The 19,187-nt window shown below is 62.8% G+C and overlaps 1 protein-coding gene across 5 annotated transcripts in view; it reads right to left on the minus strand.

The window, feature by feature from the left end:
- Nucleotides 1–19,187, minus strand: part of PDE4A (phosphodiesterase 4A) — a 152,666-nt gene that overhangs the window by 30,833 nt on the left and 102,646 nt on the right. The window contains exon 1 of one of the 5 annotated variants that reach the window (XM_075121472.1): nucleotides 11,003–11,800. The exons of the other annotated variants lie outside the window; for them this stretch is intronic. Coding sequence (XP_074977573.1) covers nucleotides 11,003–11,253 — 251 coding nt within the window. The 5' untranslated portion in view covers nucleotides 11,254–11,800. Of the gene's footprint in view, nucleotides 1–11,002; nucleotides 11,801–19,187 lie in introns of those variants that run through there. 5 annotated transcript variants of the gene reach the window in all.

A 19,187-nucleotide genomic window follows, 5' to 3' on the forward strand; every position in this document is an offset into this window, starting at 1 on the left:
TATTGTAGGGTTGTGGGGGGCAGTGGGCGGGAGGGTTTGTTATTGTAGGGTTGGGGGGGCAGTCGGCAGGAGGGTTTGTTATTGTAGGGTTGCGGGGGGCAGTGGGCGGGAGGGTTTGTTATTGTAGGGTTGGGGGGCAGTGGATGATAGGGTTTGTTATTGTAGGATTGGGGGGGCAGTCGGCAGGAGGGTTTGTTATTGTAGGGTTGCGGGGGGGCGGTGGGTGGGAGGGTTTGTTATTGTAGGATTGCGGGAGTGTGACGAAGTGGGACTGTTCTTAATGTTTCCTCTGAATAGTGTGGGGGTGCCTCAGTTTCCCCTAGGCAGTTCTTAAGTATCTAGGGGGTGGAGTAAGGGTGTATGATCATTGCAGAGCCCTAGAGGGCAGGTGTGTGCAGGAGTCTGGACACAGAGAATGGCCGACACCCTGTTTCCTGGCAACTGATGGCCTGGGCCCTTCCCCCCTGCAAGGTGAGAGCTGAAGGGTTGGAGAACAAAGGAATCAGGTGACCTTCTGGCCCGGGAAAGGAACAAAGCCCAGAGGAGGAGGGGCTGGAGGGGGTTTTCAGTTTGGGGCTGGCTGGGACATGGAGTGAAGTGCAGACGTGGTTGTCTGGCTCACTGCCCCCCAGAATGGACCCAGCTGAGGGGTCCCGTTCTCTGCACCTGCAAGCTCTGTTTTAGACCATGTTCCTGTCGTCTAATAAACCTTCTGTTTTACTGGCTGGCTGAGAGTCACGTCTGACTGCGGAGTTGGGGTGCAGGACCCTCTGGCTTCCCCAGGACCCCGCCTGAGCGGACTCGCTGGGGGAAGCGCACGGAGGGGCAGAGGATGCTGAATGCTCCGAGGTCAGACCCAGGAAGGTGGAAGCTGTGTGAGCTGTGTGTCCTGAAGACAGGCTGCTCACAGAAAGGCGACTACCCCAGAGTCCTGACTGGCTTCATGGGGAGCAGTTCCAGAGCATCGCCCAGGGACTCCGTGACAGGGAGGGTTTGTTATTGTAGGGTTGCAGGGGGCAGTGGGCGGGAGGGTTTGTTATTGTAGGGTTGCGGGGGGGCAGTGGGCAGGAGGGTTTGTTATTGTAGGGTTGCGGGAGGGTTTGTTATTGTAGGGTTGGGGGGGGCAGTCGGCAGGAGGGTTTGTTATTGTAGGGTTGCGGGAGGGTTTGTTATTGTAGGGTTGGGGGGGCAGTGGATGATAGGGTTTGTTATTGTAGGATTGGGGGGGCAGTCGGCAGGAGGGTTTGTTATTGTAGGGTTGCGGGGGGGCGGTGGGTGGGAGGGTTTGTTATTGTAGGATTGCGGGAGGGTTTGTTATTGTAGGGTTGCAGGGGGCAGTGGGCGGGAGGGTTTGTTATTGTAGGGTTGCGGGAGGGTTTGTTATTGTAGGGTTGCGGGGGGGCAGTGGGCAGGAGGGTTTGTTATTGTAGGGTTGCGGGAGGGTTTGTTATTGTAGGATTGGGGGGCAGTCGGCAGGAGGGTTTGTTATTGTAGGGTTGCGGGGGGGCAGTGGGCAGGAGGGTTTGTTATTGTAGGGTTGCGGGGGGGCAGTGGGCAGGAGGGTTTGTTATTGTAGGGTTGCAGGGGGGCAGTCGGCAGGAGGGTTTGTTATTGAAGGGTTGCGGGGGGGCAGTGGGCAGGAGGGTTTGTTATTGTAGGGTTGCGGGGGGCAGTGGGCGGGAGGGTTTGTTATTGTAGGGTTGCGGGAGGGTTTGTTATTGTAGGGTTGCGGGGGGGCAGTCGGCAGGAGGGTTTGTTATTGTAGGGTTGCGGGGGGGCAGTCGGCAGGAGGGTTTGTTATTGTAGGGTTGCGGGGGGCGGTGGGCGGGAGGGTTTGTTATTGTAGGGTTGGGGGGGCAGTCGGCAGGAGGGTTTGTTATTGTAGGGTTGCGGGGGGGGGCGGTGGGTGGGAGGGTTTGTTATTGTAGGGTTGCGGGGGGCAGTGGGTGGGAGGGTTTGTTATTGTCGCTGAGCCTTGACTTTAAGAGAATCTCTGGTTTAAAGGGCAGGAATTCTGTGAGCACGGAAAGGGCGGGCGGGTCCCTCTAGGCCCATGTGCGGGGGCAGCCCAGGAAGAGCCCAGCCACCCCACAGGGTCCCCATGGCCCCCCTAGGTCCCAGCCCTGCCGGCTCCAGATCCCAACCGCCGGCTCCGGCTCTTACCAGCTGCCCTGGTTCTGGGGTGGGAACGGGTCAGCCCCGCCTCCTCATTTACTGACCCCTGAGGACCGGTCCCCACAGCTTGGGGGGGACCAGTCCCTGGGTGGCGCTGTGGGCACCGGGCCTGGCCCCAGGGGGAACCCAGGAGTCCGGGCTCCCAGCCCGCTAACCCCTAGACCCCACCCCCCTCCCAGAGCTGTTCTGGGGCACCGGGGTGCCCAAGGGGGTGCTGCTCTCTCTGCTGGCTGGTTAAACCCACTCCCTGGGTGGGCAGTCGGGTCCAGGTCTCGCTCAGGTGGGCAGGAAGGGGGGGGTCGGTCCCAGACTGGGCATAACGCCCCCAGGGGCTGGGGCCCTCCCCACCTCTCTGTCCATGCTCTGGTGCAGGCCTGGAGGGGTCAGACGAGAGGATCATGAAGGGCCCCCCTGGCCCTAGAGCCTGTGGATGTCAGGGCCCGGAGCATTTCCTCCCCCTTCCCTTTGCTAACACACACAGCTCTCTGTACGCAAACACACACACACAGCTCCCCCTACACACCCACAGCTCTCTGTACACACACACAACTCCCCCTACACACACACACAGAGCTCTCTGTACACACACAGAGCTAATACAAAGAGAGCTACACACATACACACAGAGCTCCCTTTACACATACACACTCACACCCACACACCTCCCCCTGCCCCCCCAGCCACACACCCAGCTACACACACACAGAGCGCTCCTACAAACACACACCAAGCGCCACCCACCCAGAGCTCTCTCTCTCTCTCACACACACACACACACACACACACACACACACGTCACTAAATTATTACAGCAAGAACTCAGACAAGCCCCACCCAGAGAACACCCCACAGGCTGGGTGCAGAGGTGGGCAGGGCTGTCAGTCCCTCCCTGGGACGATGAGCGTGGCGGGACGGATCCAGGGCACAGCAGAAAGACACACACCCTGCCCTCTGCAGAGATTTATTACACCCCGTGCTCAGTGCCAGGGCCCCGACCTGCCTCCAAAAACACCAACCCCTTCAGCCAGCGGGAGTCAGAGACTAGGTGGGGGATTATATGCATCCACTCCACCCCCGAAGCTCACACAAAGAGTTGGTGTGACGAAGCGGGACTGTTCTTAATGTTTCCTCTGAATAGTGTGGGGGTGCCTCAGTTTCTCCTAGGCAGTTCTTATGTCTCTAGGGGGTGGGGTAAGGGTGTATGATCATTGCAGAGCCCTAGAGGGCAGGTGTGGGCAGGGGTCTGGACGCAGACAATGGCCGACATCCTGTTTCCTGGCAGCTGATGGCCTGAGCCCTTCCCCCCTGCAAGGTGAGAGCTGAAGGGTTGGAGAACAAAGGAATCAGGTGCCCTCCTGGCCCGGGAAAGGAACAAAGCCCAGAGGAGGAGGGGCTGGAGGGAGTTTCAGTTTGGGGCTGGCTGGAGACATGGAGTGAAGGGAGACTGTGGTTGTCTGGCTCACTGCCCCCCAAAATGGACCCAGCTGAGGGGTCTGGTTCTCTGCACCTGCAAGCTCTGTGTTAGACCATGTTCCTGTCGTCTAATAAACCTTCTGTTTTACTGGCTGGCTGAGAGTCCCGTCTGACTGCGGAGTTGGGGGGCCGGACCCTCTGGCCCCCCCCGGACCCTGCCTGGGCGGACTCGCTGTGGGAAGCGCACGGAGGGGCAGAGGAGGCTGAATGCTCTGAGGTCAGACCCAGGAAGGTGGGAGCCGGGTGAGCTGTGTGTCCTGCAGACAGGCTGCTCCCAGAGAGGAGACTTCCCCAGGGTCCTGCCTGGCTTCACGGGGAGCAGTTCCAGAGCATCGCCCGGGGACGCCATGACAGTTGGGCATAAGCTTTCATGGGTAAAAAACACTACAGTGCAAATAAGCGATGGTCCCATAAACACCACCCTATACCGGAAACCTACTGACCGCTATACTTACCTACATGCCTCCAGCTTCCATCCAGGACACACCACAGGATCCACTGTCTACAGCCAAGCTCTACGATACAACCGCATTTACTCCAACCCCTCAGACAGAGACAAACACCGACAAGATCTCTAACAAGCGTTCTTAAAACTACAATACCCACCTGAGGAAGTGAAGAAACAGATTGATAGAGCGAGACTGGTACCCAGAAGTCACCTAGTACAGGACAGGCCCAACAAAGAAAATAACAGAACGCCACTAGCCGTCACCTTCAGCCGCCAACTAAAACCTCTCCAGCGCATCATCAAGGATCTACAACCTACCCTGAAGGACGACCCATCACTCTCACACCTTGCGGGACAGGCCAATCCTCGCTTACAGACAGCCCCCAACCTGAAGCAAATACTCACCAGCAACCACACACCACACAACAGAACCACTAACCCAGGAGCCAATCCCTGCAACAAACCCCATTACCAACTCTGTCCACATGTCTATTCAAGGGACACCTTCATAGGACCCAGCCACACCATCAGAGGCTCGTTCACCTGCACATCTACCAATGTGATATATTCCATCATGTGCCAGCAATGCCCCTCTGCCATGTACATTGGCCAAACCAGACAGTCTCTAGGTAAAAGGATAAATGGACACAAATTGGATATGAGGAATGGTAACGTACAAAAGCCAGCCGGAGAACACTTCAACCTCCCTGGGCGTTCCACAACAGATTTACAAGTAGCCAGCCTGCCACAGAAAACCTTCTGAAGCAGACTTCAAAGAGAAACTGCAGAGCTGCGATTCATTTGCAAACTTAACACCGTCAATTTGGGCTTGAATAGGGCCTGGGAGTGGCTGGCTCATTACAAAAGCAACTTTCCCTCCCTTAGAGACTAACCAATTTATTTGAGAGTAAGCTTTCGTGAGCTACAGCTCACTTCATCGGATGCTACTGTATGCTCAAATAAATTGGTTAGTCTCTAAGGTGCCACAAGTCCTCCTTTTCTTTTTACTAACTATTGGGAGTGGCCCACGTCCACCCTGACTGAACTGGCCTTGTCAGCCCTGGTTCTCCACAGTAAAGTAACTCCCTCCTCTTCGTGTGTCAGTGTATTGATGCCTGTATCTGTCATTTGCACTCCCTGCGTCTGAAGAAGGGGGTTTTACCCATAAAAGCTTATGCCCAAATAAATCTGTTAGTCTTTAAGGTGGGAATGTTCTTAATGGTTTCTCTGAATACTGTGGGGGTGCCTCAGTTTCCCCTAGGCAGTTCTTAAGTATCTAGGTGGTGGGATAAGGGGGTGTATGATCATTGCAAAGCCCTAGAGGGCAGGGGTCTGCACAGAGAATGGCCAACACCCTGTCTCCTGGCAGCTGATGGCCTGGGCCCTTCCTCTGCAAAGGTGCCAGTTACCTGGGAGATCTAGCAGGCCACTAGGCCAAACTCAGGGAACACCTCGGTGCAGCTGGCTGGACAGAGATCAGCGCCCTGCCTCACCCCCGACCAGCCCCCACCACTTCGTCCGCCTAGTGCCAAGGACTCTGATAGAAACAGCCCCAGGGCTCTTCGCCTCGGGCCTGGGGAAGCGTCTGTACTTATCTGGAAGAGAGACAGAGGGGAGTACTGGATCAGTTACAGGCCATGCGGCCCGCAGCCAGGGTGCCTGCCTCCCTCCCAGGGTCCATCCCCCAGGCCCAAAGCTGGAGCAATCAGCAGCTTCGGCAGGGCAAGGCAGGTCCCTCCACACTTCTGAAGCATTGGGACTGACCGGGGAGTGATGTCTAGTGGTTAGAGCAGGGGCCTGGGAGCCAGGACTCCTGGGTTCTCTCCCGGCTTGGCCACTGAGGCCCCGAATGATGCAGGGGGCGGGACACGAGGCTGGCGATTTGTTGCATACAGAGACGGCCATTTGCTTGCAGCCAAAACAACTGCCCCTTATAATGACCCTGTAGCAGACTGCGGGGTGGGGTGGGGAGCTGCTCTGAGATCCCCCGCAGAGACTCCAGGGGTGCAGGGTCACACTGCCCTCTTGTGGGCCAGCTCAGCACTGCAGTGTGTTCGGGTCAGGAAAGGGGACACCAGCAAAGCAGCCAGTGTGACACCGACAGACCCCGGGCGAGGCAGGCGGGCTCGAACCTGGGGCTTCTGGAGCTTCGTGCATGAGCCTCTGTGGCATGAGCTAAAAGTCACGTGGCCCTTAGCTCAGGCTGTAGCAGACTCAGTAATCTCTAAATGGCCTAGATGGGACAGAGCCCCACCCCCCAGAGGTGTGGGGGTTACGCTGGGATCAGGCTCTGGACATCCAGCCTGGGATGCCTTCCAACTCCACCCCCCAGCTTCCCCCTCCCAGAGCTGGGGACAGAACCCAGGAGTCCTGGCTCCCAGCCCCTCCTGCTCTAACCACGAGATCCAACCCCTGCCTCCCTCTATCGCCCCAGCCCACGTTCCTGTCAGTGTGGTGGGGAGAAGTGGGGCTGGAACAACCCCACCCTGCAAACCCCTTTCTCTCCCCCCCAAAACCAGACTGAGACTATCTCAGCTATTAGAGGGTTAATGCCAAGCCCTTGGGCTGCCTCGGGGGGATTTTTACCTGCTGCCTTGAGTGGAAGGCGTAGCTCCCTCAGCTGCCAGTAGCAGTAAGTTGTTATACGGCTTGGCCCCCCCAGGGCTCTCCCCCTTCCCACACTGACTGTGAGAAGAGCCTGGCTGAGCAGCCCAGGGCCTGTGCTCAGCCCTGTCAATGACCCCCCGACGCCCTCCCCCATCTATATAACTGAGACGAATCAGGTCATGATTCGGGTTTTCGGCCCAGGGCCGTGACGGGGTCTCAGGCTGGGTTAACCGAGAGTCCAACCTCCCTGCTCCAACAATGCAATGTAAGCTGTGCCCATGGGGCGACCCCCCAGCAGGGGGTCACTGAAACCAGCTCAAGAAATGGTTGGAAAAATGAAAACCAGGTCTTGCCTCCCCCCTACACCCTGCACTCCCCAGCAGGCCCTGTCCGGAGCCCCCCAGAGAGCACCAGTGCATCAGACCCCACAGCTCTCCTGGCAGCCCTGAGGCTGCAGAAAACCTGGGGCAGGAATTGCCAGCGGCAGGGCAAGGTGGGTTTGCTTCTAACCCTTTCCAGGCCCCGCGGGACACCCAGCCCAGGGGTCTGAGGGCAACCAGGCTTCTTCTGCCCCTGGCAGCCGGCTCTGCGATGCAACCGGGCTGCAGAGCGCCCCCTGCAGGGCTGCCTGGCCCAGCCCAGCTTCCCCCTGCTCCTTATCAGCCTCAATCAGCCTGTGCGAGAGTTTCCTGTGCCTGCCAGTGGCCCAGGACATGGTGTTCCCAGGAGGCGGGGGAGGGGCCTGCGGCAGCCAGGACCCAAAGCCGTGCCCAGCTGGGGGGCTGGGCAGCAGGAGCGGTGCCAGGGCCAAGCCCGGTCCCCAACCCCCTGCAGCAGGGGAGCCGAGCGTGGGAATCCAGCCGGGGCCGATACCGAGAAACCCACAGTGGGTGATTCAGCGCAGCGGCCTCAAACCACAGTCAGAGGGAGCGGGGGGCGCACAGGCCAGGCCTTGGCACGGGCAGCCCCATGAGAGCTGGGCAGGATCAGGGCCTGCCAGCCTCTCACGAGGAGCCAGCAGCAGTGCTGGGTTCCTGGCAGTGGGAAGCAGGAGCCATGCTCCGAAGCTGTCACGGCACTCTCAGTTCCCCTGCCTGGGCGGGCGGGCGGGCGCGGGAAGATATTTATAGAGGGGCCAGACGCAGACACAGCAGGGACTGATCCCACAGAGCCGCCGTCCTGGGATGCAAGGAGCCTGGATCCCTGCCCACCCGCCTGCCCCGGGCCAGACCAATGGGCCTGGAACCACCACCCCCCCCGCCCACCCTGGGCCAGACCAACGGGCTTGGAACCCCGCCTGCCCCAGGCCAGACCAATGGGCCTGGAACCACCACCCCCGCCCCCGCCCCCCGCCCCAGGCCAGACCAATGGGCCTGGAACCACCACCCCCGCCCCCGCCCCGGGCCAGACCAATGGGCCTGGAACCACACACCCCCCGCCCACCCTGGGCCAGACCAACGGGCTTGGAACCCCGCCTGCCCCAGGCCAGACCAATGGGCCTGGAACCACCACCCCCGCCCCCGCCCCCCGCCCCGGGCCAGACCAATGGGCCTGGAACCACACACCCCCCGCCCACCCTGGGCCAGACCAACGGGCTTGGAACCCCGCCTGCCCCAGGCCAGACCAATGGGCCTGGAACCACCACCCCCGCCCCCCGCCCCGGGCCAGACCAATGGGCCTGGAACCACCACCCCCGCCCCCGCCCCGGGCCAGACCAATGGGCCTGGAACCACACCCCCCCCGCCCACCCTGGGCCAGACCAACGGGCTTGGAACCCCGCCTGCCCCAGGCCAGACCAATGGGCCTGGAACCACCACCCCCGCCCCCCGCCCCGGGCCAGACCAATGGGCCTGGAACCACCACCCCCCCCGCCCACCCTGGGCCAGACCAATGGGCTTGGAACCCCGCCTGCCCCGGGCCAGACCAATGGGCCTGGAACCACCACCCCGCCCGCCCACCCCGGGCCAGACCAATGGGCCCATCTAACTTGGTATCTAGCCCTTCCCTGCAGGGAATCTCCTCCTGTGTCCGGCAGGGTTGTTCTCAGGCCACCTGACCGTCAGGCTGGGGCTGGAGGATTTAGTGGTTAGTTGTTATCGTTGGAGTCTCATCTTTAGAGAAGCACAGAAGGGGCTTTAGAGCAACTAGCATCCGGAGGCACAACCCTCCCTCTCTCCCCCGCACGCTGTGGGGTACAGTTGGCCCTGTTGCGCCAGGTGCTGCGTAGGCCCCGCCCCCTGAGATCAGGGTCCCCCTCGCGCCAGGCGCTGCACACACCCAGGGGCAGCCCTGCTCCAAAACGCTCACAATCTAAATAAGGAGGGAGGGGAAAGTGAGGCGCACAGCAGGCAGGGACAGAACCCAGGAGTCCGAGTGGCAGCCCTGGCCCACCCTGTTCATTACGAACGAGAGCTCCCACTGCCCCGGTCTCTCTGTGCTCCCCGGGGCGGGGGGCTGCAGCCAGAATCCCAATTTTTCTCGGCCCATTGTCCCGGGCCCAGCGCAGGGCCTTGGCCCCACTCAGCTGGGGGGAGGGTGCTGAGCCCAGCTCAGGACCCGATGGAAGGGGGCCAGGCCTCCCACGGCGCAGCCGCCCCGTTTTCCCTTGTTTACATGTTGCTCAACAGCTCCGAGCTGATGCTGTCTCTCCAGCAGCCCTTTTACGGCGCAAGACCCACCCAACGAGCCCCCGAGTCGTGTTTTCCTCCTCCGCTGCCCCCCACACCCTTGCCCAGACTGCTCGCGGGCGCTGCTGACCTGAGCCGGCGGGTCAGCCCTAGAGCCGGCGGGGCCGTGAGAGGTCCAAGCAGGCCGCTACGGCACAGGAGGGACACCAGCAAGGGCAGTGCCAACCAAGAGCAATGCCAGGGGCTGCACGACGAGGCAGCCCCTACCCCTGAGAGCTCGCTGTCTCAGGCAGGAGGGGAAACTGAGGTGCAGAACAGGGCAGCCCAGCAGGCCGTGGCAGAGAAGGGGGCAGAGTGCCCGTCTCCAGGTTCTCACCAGACCACACTGTCTCCCCAGGTCCCTGGGCTGTTCCTCTGCCCCCAAAGCTTTTCCAGCCGGACCTTCCACCAGCTCCCCCAGCTCCAGGTGCTGGTGATGTTCTGGCCACTGACTCTGTGCCATGAGGGGGCAGGCAAAGGAGCATGAGCAGCTCCCAGGAGCAGCGGAGCGGAGAGAGAGGTCCCAGGCCAGATGCTTCCTGCACGGATCAGGGCCTGTCTGCACCCAGAGCCACGGGAGCAGGGCTCAGCAGTGCCAGACATGGGGCAAACGCAGTGCCCACACTCAGGCAATGTCTTAGTGGGAGATGAATGGATGCTAGTGGTTAGAGCTGGGGGCAAGGAGGATGCACGCCAGGACTCCTGGGTTCTTTCCCCAGCTCTGGGAGGCAAGTGAGGTCTACTGGATTATAGCGAGAAGCTGGGAGCCAGGACTCCTGGGTTCTAGCCTGGCTCTGGGAGGGGAGGAGGTCTAGTAGTTAGAATGGGGGCTGGGAGCCTGGACTCCTGGAATTGGCAAGACAAGTGGAGTGGAGTGATTAGAGTGGGGGGACCAGCAGTCAGGATTCCTGGGGTCCATCTCTGTTCTATCACTTACTGTGTGATCTGGAGCGAGTGCCTCAGTTTCCCCACAGTCTGGGAACGGGGGATGATGCCCTGCCCCTCTAGACATAGAGGCTTCATGGAAGTTAGCAAAGTGCTGGGAGCGGCTGACAGGGGACGACAAACCCCTAAACCCCGTCCTAGCTGCCCTGCAGACCCACCGGGGGTGCTGCACTCACTCTGCCAGACGCCACAGGGGCCTTCGGCTAATGCCGTTACAGAGCGCTTCCTTGCTATGGCCAGGGCAAGAACCCAGGAGTCCTGGCTCCCAGCCCCTCCATCCCAGCCTAACTACTAGACCGGGGGGGATGCTGCAGCGGTCCAGAGACAGCAGCTCTTGGGGGACCCCCCCAGCCGCTCTGGGTGCAGATCCATGCCCTACAGCAGGGCGGGGGCTGCCGTGCATTCGGTCCAGCCGCACCAACCACCCAGCCTGCCAGCCTTGGCAGAGGGGCACTGGAGACCCAGCCCTGGGTGTCCCTCGCGGGCAGGGCTGGGTGTTGTATGGGGGGCTCTCCCTGCCAGAGCCCAGGATGCCCCACGCTGCTCTCCCGGGCCTGGGAGGCACGCTGGCAGTGCCGCTGGGGGTGTGATGTGCCCAGGCCTGGGGGTGTGAAGGCAGGAGGGCGCGCTGGGGCACGGACCCCCGGGCTAGCAGGGGAGGGTTCACAGCCAGGTGCCCGCCGCTTACCAGCCTTTCAACTTGCGGTGATGCTCCTGAATGCTCCTGTTCACCCGCAGCCTCGTCAGGAAGGTGGGCGAGTTGTTGGGGAAGAAGACAGGGGAGTGGGGGGGCCTGAAGGCCGAGCCTGACTTGGGCCGGGACTGGGGGCCGCCGGAGGCACCAGGGGAGCTGGGCAGAAACGTCTCGTCGTCCTGTCTGCTCAGCAGCTCCAGCTCGGGGATCCGGGGCAAGCTTCTCCTCTTCCTCTCCTGCGCCATGGCCGTGGTGCCCAACCCCCGGAGGGACCCCAAGTCACACCCTGCTGTGTCTGCCAAGCTCCGGGTCTCGCAGGGCACAGGCTGGGCAGAGGAGGGCAGCGGTGCCAAAGCGGTTCTGGCAGAGACGCTGGCAGGTCAGAGACACCCTGCCGGCGCAATCGGGCTGGCAACACGGTTCAGCTGTCAGCGTGCCCTTGGCAGTGCCCTCCTGGTGCCACGGTGGGCCTGGGGCAGCTACCGCTCTGGGAAGCAAATGGCTGACAAAGTTTCTAGCCACTCGGCTGCTCCTGGGCTCTGGAAGTGTCTTGCGGGGGGGGGTCTTGGCGCAGTGGGTGCCCCCGGATCTGGGGTTGTGAGGTGCCCCTGAAAGGCCGCCCCCCGTCAGTCGCCCTTCCTCGCCAGCGGGGAGGGCAGGTTCCTCCAGCCCTGCCCAGCTCGTGGCTTTACCCTCCTTCCGCTCTCTCCGAGTGCAGCAGGAACAGGAAAGCCCGGCCCGGGCTCCGCCAAGCCCCAGAGCTGAGCGCCCGGCCGCCGGCTCCCGGACCCTCAGCCGGGGAGAGGGGGCCGGCCCCTGCCCGACTTCCCTCCCCTCCCAGCACAAACGCCCCAGCCACTCAGGGGCAGGCACCCGGGCTGCTTCCCAACCCCCTGCCGGAGGGCTGGGATTGTGGGTAAGGGGCAGGGCTAGGAGCCGAGGGATCCAGCTTCCCTTCCCAGCTCAGCCACTGATTCCCTCCCGCCCTAGGGAGAGCCCTTTGCCGCTCCGTGCCTCAGTTTCCCCAGGGGCGGGGTAAGAGCCCTCCCCTTGGTTAGAGCACAGTCTGCTTTGGGGCAGGAGCCCCAGCCCCTGCTGACGGGGGACACCTGGCTTCTAGTCCCAGCTCCTCAGGATGGCCTTGGCCAAGTCCTTGTCCCAATTAGTGCCTCAGTTTCTCCTTGCACCCCTTCTCTGTTTTGACTGTGAGCTTTTGGGGGCAGGGGCTGTGTCCAGACTGTACTCGGTGCAATGTCTGCTCTCCGCTGCTTTGTTTACCCCTCTGTTTACCCTGGGACCCCAGCCCCTGCTCTCCCACAGTACAGACCCACTCCAGTCCCGGCCCGCCCAGCCCCACTGGCCTCTCCACCTCCTGCCCTGTCTCATCTGCCTCACACCTCCAAGCCCACTGGACGGGCTGGTTACAGGCACTGCCAGCCCAGCCCCCCTCCAGACCCAGCCCAGCCCCCCCAGCGCCAGGCCAGCCCCCCCTCCAGTGCCAGCCCAGCCCCCCAGTGCCAGCCCACCCCCCCGTGCCAGCCCACCCCCCCCGCGCCAGCCCAGCCCCCCCACCAGCGCCAGCCCAGCCCCCCCTCCAGCGCCAGCCCGCCCCTCCAGTGCCAGCCCAGCCCCCGCAGCGCCAGCCCAGCCCCTCCAGTGCCAGCCCAGTCCCCCTCCAGCGCCAGCCCAGCCCCCCCTCCAGACCCAGCCCAGCCCCTCCAGCGCCAGCCCAGCCCCCCCAGCACCAGGCCAGCCCCCCCTCCAGCGCCAGCCCAGCCCACCCCAGCGCCAGCCCAGCCCCCCTTCCAGACCCAGCCCCCCCAGCGCCAGCCCAGCCCCCCTCCAGCGCCAGCCCAGCCCCCCCCAGTGCCAGCCCAGCCCCTCCTGCGCCAGCCCACCCCCCCTCCAGCACCAGCCCAGCCCCCCCAGCGCCAGCCCAGCCCCCCTTCCAGACCCAGCCCCCCCAGTGCCAGCCCAGCCCCTCCTGCGCCAGCCCACCCCCCCTCCAGCGCCAGCCCAGCCCCCCCAGTGCCAGCCCAGCCCCCCCAGCACCAGCCCAGCCCCATGCATGCCACAGACACTGCTCTGCCCATCTCTGCCAACCTCTTCCAGCTACAGCTCAGAGCCAGTCTGGCAGCCTCCCCCCGGCCCACCAGCCACGCTCCTCTGGAAACCCCGAGACCACATTCCTCGCTCCGGCAGTGCGTCCTTTGGAGGGTCCAGCTCAGCCTCTCCAGCGGCCTGGGGCCTGCACCCCCTGCTCTTCTCCCTCTGCACCGGGTCTCCGGGCAAGCACACCCACAACCCAATTCACCCACCAGCTCTCTGCTGACGCCCCACCGCTGACTGTCACCAATGCGTGGGGCTGCGAGGGACCGAGGGGTCGCCTAGTCCAGCCCCCAGCGCTGACCCCGGGCCAAGCAAACACCGACTACCCCTGACAGGGGTTTGGCCACCTGCTCTTAACCCCCGCAGTGACGGGGATCCCACCACCGCCCTGGGGAGCCTGGCCCACAGCGTCACCGCCCTGAGCGTTGGATCATTTCCCCGGATCTCTAACGAACCCTCCCCGGCTGCAGACGGAGCCCCGGACTCCTTGTCCTGCCCCAGTGGCCCTGGAGAACAGACCCTCTCCCTGCCCCAGCCCTGCGCGTGTGAGGCCAGTTCTCAGGGCCCCCCCAGGCTTCTCCTCTCCGGACCGAACAGGCCCAGGGTTTGTAACGTTCCTCGCACGCGGGTTGGCCAAATCTTCGCTCAGTCCGGCCGCTCTCTTTGGGCGCTCTCCAGCGTGTGTTAGAATCACAACACATTGAGATACAAGGCCAGAGCCAACAGCCGTAAGGTCACCTACCCAAACGACACACCCACACAGACAGCATCCTCATACCCAGCAACTCACAACCGCTTCATAGACCCCGCCCTGGACCTCCTTTGTACAAGATTTGGTGCAACTACAGGACCTTGGTTGCAACAATGATCTATACGGTCCCAGTTCATGTCAATAACGTCACACCCTTCCCACGTGCAGGACTCTGCACTGGTCTTTATTGAATTTCAGCTTGTTGATCTCAGACCAATTCTCCAGTTTGTCACGGTCGTTTTGAATCCCAAACCTGCCTCCCGAGTGCTCCCAGCCCCTCCTACCCGGGTGTCATCCGCCCATTTCTAAGCGCGCTCTGCACTCTGCGATCCACGTCGTTAATGAACATATTGGACAGTCCCAGACCTGACCCCTGTGGGATCCCCTGGAAATGCCCCCCCCAGTCTGACAGTGCCCCATTGAGCACTACGCTGGGTGTTCGCTCTCTCAGCCCGTTGTCCCCCATGTTACAGTCACTGCCCCAGTCCCCATTCCCCTGGTTTGCTCATGGGAAGTCAGGTGGGCCTGTCACAAGCTCGTGGGAAGGGCAGATCTATCTGCTGCTCCCCACAGGCCAGGAGCCCTGTCGAAGGAGGTGGTTTGGCAGGGTTGGCTCTTGACCAAGCCGTGCTGGCTGTTCCTCCTAACCCCACTATCCTCCTGGTGCCGGCAGTCCCATTGTTTAGTCATTTGGTCCAGGATCGTTCCAGCTCTCGGAGTCAGGCCGACCGGTCTGCCGTGCCTGGGTCCTGCGCTAAGTGCTCTGTTTGCTCTTCTCCCGTCCCGGGAGTCTCGCAGAGCAGCGCGAAGGGCTCCAAGACGGCTTCAGCCAGTTCCCGACGTGTCCTGTGACTTTCCACAGGCCCTGCCAACTCAGACGCAGCCAACTAATTGAAATCTGCTGCGGCCAGTTCCTTCCCGGCTGGCTCCCCATCTCCTCCGGACCTGGCCCGCGGCCAAAGGCAAAGCTCAGCCCCTCCCTCCGGCATCCCTCCTGGATGTCTAGCCACCAGCTCCAAGCCGCCTCTCCCAAGACCACCCTGCTCTGCCCTTTCTCAGACCCTGGGACAATGCCAGCACCTGCCTGTCACCTGGGCGTCACCTTCGACTCGCCCCTCCCAGCCAGGCTCCAGCTCTTACCCGTTCTGTCCTGGTGACCGGGCGGCGATCTGGCCTCCCCCCCCCCGGGGCAGAGCAATGGTCCCTCTAGCCCAGGGTCCTGTCTGCACGGACCAGGGCAGTTACTGAGCGATCCATCCTGGCGGCCGCTCCCAACTTGCAGCAGAGAAGGTAAAACTCTGGCCCAGGCTCTGATCAGCTCAGTTCTGCAGCAGCCTTCGCTGCGGCCTGGCCAGACGCAGTCCTGCCCCGCTCAGCTCCCTGCCGAACGCAGCTGCAGAGACCATTCTCCCAGCCGCTCCCCTCCTCTGCATCCCTCCATCGCCTCCCTTCTCTCTGCATCCCTCCACCGGCCCCCTCCTCTGTATCCCTCCACCGGCCCCCTCCTCTGCATCCCTCCACCGGCCCCCTCCTCTGCATCCCTCCATCACCTCCCTTCTCTCTGCATCCCTCCACCGGCCCCCTTCTCTCTGCATCCCTCCACTGGCCCCCTCCTCTGTATCCCTCCACCGGCCCCCTCCTCTGCATCCCTCCACCGGCCCCCTCCTCTGTATCCCTCCACCGGCCCCCTCCTCTGCATCCCTCCACCGCCTCCCTTCTCTCTGCATCCCTCCACCGGCCCCCTCCTCTGCATCCCTCCATCGCCTCCCTTCTCTCTGCATCCCTCCACCGGCCCCCTCCTCTGCATCCCTCCATCGCCTCCCTTCTCTCTGCATCCCTCCACCGGCCCCCTCCTCTGCATCCCTCCATCGCCTCCCTTCTCTCTGCATCCCTCCACCGGCCCCCTTCTCTCTGCATCCCTCCACTGGCCCCCTCCTCTGTATCCCTCCACCGGCCCCCTCCTCTGCATCCCTCCATCGCCTCCCTTCTCTCTGCATCCCTCCACCGGCCCCCTCCTCTGTATCCCTCCACCGGCCCCCTCCTCTGCATCCCTCCACCGCCTCCCTTCTCTCTGCATCCCTCCACCGGCCCCCTCCTCTGTATTCCTCCACCGGCCCCCTTCTCTCTGTATCCCTCCACCGGCCCCCTTCTCTCTGCATCCCTCCACCGGCCCCCTCCTCTGTATCCCTCCACCAGCCCCCTCCTCTGCATCCCTCCATCGCCTCCCTTCTCTCTGCATCCCTCCACCGGCCCCCTCCTCTGTATCCCTCCACCGGCCCCCTCCTCTGCATCCCTCCATCACCCCCCTTCTCAGAGGCAGAGCCGGGGGCTGAGCAGTGACCCCCCCCGACACATTGGAAAGTTGGCGCCTGTAGCTCCAGCCCCGGAGTCGGTGCCTCGACAAGGAGCCGCGTGTTAACGTCTGAAGAGCCGCACGTGGCCCCGGAGCCCCAAGCTGGCCCCCCCGGGCTAGCGCATCAAACACCAGCTGCTGGGCTTCGCTGTAAGGCCACGGATGCCCTAACCCCACCCTGCCGAGCATCTCTCACTCCCCACTGCGACCTCAGCTCCCGGCTCCAGTCGGTCCCTGATCCCAGCCTCCAGCCCCCACTGGGGACGTTTCCAAACTGGCCCCTTGGCGCTTCCCCTCCCCCGGCCCCGCACAGAGCCCCCTGGAAACAGCCCCCCAGCTCCTGCAAATCCCTCCTGAGAACCCTGCTCTGCCAGGAGGCTGAGAAAACCCCTGAGAAGGGTCCGGCTGCTGGGGGGCTGGGCCCATGGCCCGTCACGCTGGGCGGGGCTGCCCACTGTCCCCTTGGGCTGCCTGCCTGCCTGTGTCCAGCTGCTGTCTCCTGTCTGATACCAGGACTGGCAGCTCTGTGGGACAGTGCCCAGCTTTTTGGTCTGTGTCTGTGGCTATGAGAAAACCGGTGACGTCAGTGAGCTCACACCCGGAGCTGGGCAGCAGCTTCTTGGGGAGGAGCCTGGGAAAGGGGCAGTGGTGAGGAAGGGACCCGCCATGCAGCCACGGGCGAGGGGCCCTCGGCCTGGAGGAAACACAGGTGCCTGGCAGCGCAAATCCAGAATGGGAGCTTGAGCTGGGAGGCAAGCAGGGCTCTGGTTATAGCCAGGGGCTGGAGGCCAGGACTCCTGGGTTCTATCCCCAGCTCTGGGAGGGGAGTGGGGTCTAGCAGTTAGAGCAGGGGAGGCTGGGAGCCAGGACTCCTGGGTTCTATTTCTGCCTCTGGATGGGAGCGATGACATCTGCCCAGGATCGTCCCTTTTTTGAGGTAACTGTCCCAGATGAAATGGTTCGGACGTCCCAGTTACTTGCCTCCGAGGTGGCCTCCCGAATGACACTGTGGGTGCTCTCTGCGCAATGCTGGCCCTGCTGCCGTACCAACCCTGGGGACAGGGGGGACTGGGGGTCCCCCCACACCCCGGTCCTGGCACCCAAATCCGCAGACATGGAAGAAAGGGAACAAAACTCACCAGTGTTTCACTGAGCCGATGCTGCCATCTACTGGCCGCTGCCTGGCTCTGTGCTGACGGTCAGACAGCGGCCAAGGCGGGGGCACCTGCTCCTGCCCCCCTGCCCTGCCCTGCCTCTGCCTGGCACCCGGCGGAAGGGCAGGACCCAGAGAGCATCAGCCCCGCACTAACCATGGTGGGGGGACGTGCGACGTGCATTACTCCCGTGGCTGGAGCGTCAGGGCCCCCCTGTGCTGCTGGGGAACAGTGAGTTAGAGCAAATGGGGCAGGGAGTCAGGACTCCAGTGGGTCCCGCCCCGGGCTCATCAGGCAGAGGGGGAACTGAACTGGGGTCTCCCGCACCCTGGGAGTGCCCCAACCACTGGGCTAGCGGTTAGGCCGCCACTGTCCTGGCCCTGGGCGTTTTGGGTGGAGTTAGGTGCGCGGTGCCCCGAGTGAGACAGCCACCCCCCCCGGCCCATCTTCACCGCTTGCAGGGGGGCTGGGCGGCCGGCACCTCGCGGGAGGCAGACGTCCGCATGCCCGGAGGCTGAAACCTCGGTGCCCAGGGAGCTGTTATTGCAAACACTGAGGTGCTGACGGGGATTTGTGGATCGCAGTGGGGCCTAACCCGGGGATTCAGGCATGAAGTCTCTTTGTGGCCCGAGCACCTGCAGGGGAATAGGGAGCCCTGGCTCTTCCGTGGAGCCGGGAAAGGTCTTACAGGAGCCAACGGCAGGAAGACGGAGCGAGGCAAACTCAGGCTGGGCACAGGTGCCAGTTTTCAAGAGGCAGGTGACTAACAACTGGGACACGTTACAAGGGTGGAGCAGGATTCTCCATCACTAGCCAGTCTCTAAATCCAGGCTGGGACCTCCGCTCTAGTTCAATCGGGGACGAATCTGGGGCCGTGGGGTCAGACAAGGGGGTCCCCGGGGTCCCCTCTGGCCTGACACCCTAGGAACCGCACTGCCGACGTCTCTCAGACGCTCCCCTCCTCTCAGTACGGTGTCGGTCACAGCTTCAGTCATGAGCAGCCCATGGGGCTCGGGCGTGACCAGCGCAAACGGAGGGAGCAAAGCGCCGGATCACTCCTCGCACCAAGGCCACAGCAGAGGGTCGGGGGCTAATAAGGCGCTGGGGGAAGACGGAGAGGCCCCTGCTGTAAGCACTGCAGCAAGCTCAGGGAAGGGGGTTCTAGGAACACAGAAAATCAATGGCCTCCCTGCCCGTGCCTTACTCCAATCATCGGCGACTAATCTGCGCTCGTTACCACTGTCTCTCTGAGTTACTGTCGGGGGGGCTCAGAGGGATGGGGAAAGGAAGCAAGGACCCAGCGGTGTGAGTTAAGCCATGAGGAGACAGAGGTCAAGGGCTCCAGGGCCAGTTTTGCACAAGGGTCTGTGCGTGCTGACGGCATGTGTGGGATTGCACGGGCCGCGAGTGAAAACGCAGGCCCAGTAGTGCATGCTCAGAGATCTAGGGGAGGGGACCGCCTGGGAGCTGTGGAGCTGCTGTAACGACCAGCTGGGAGCAGCCAGGGGCAAGGCACATGGCCCTACAGAGCCTGGGGATTCTGCCCCATATTGCTGGGCACCTTCTCTGGGTGCCTGGTCTGCTAATGAGCTATGGGCCCAGCTGGTCTCGAGCACTCCTGGGACAGCAAGCGCTGCTGCAAGCCAGCCCCTGTATTCGAGTCCCCGGGAGCTGAGCTCTCTGCTGGTCAATTGGGCGGGGTCAGAGAAGCGCCCCGAGACCGCTCCAGGATCCGACACCAGCCCTGGAGCGACAGGCTCCTGGGGAACAGAACATAGTCGCAGGGTGCGCACACCACCCAAGGGCTGCAAG

Source organism: Caretta caretta, chromosome 20, assembly GCF_965140235.1.
Source record: "Caretta caretta isolate rCarCar2 chromosome 20, rCarCar1.hap1, whole genome shotgun sequence".
NCBI lineage: Eukaryota > Metazoa > Chordata > Testudines > Cheloniidae > Caretta > Caretta caretta.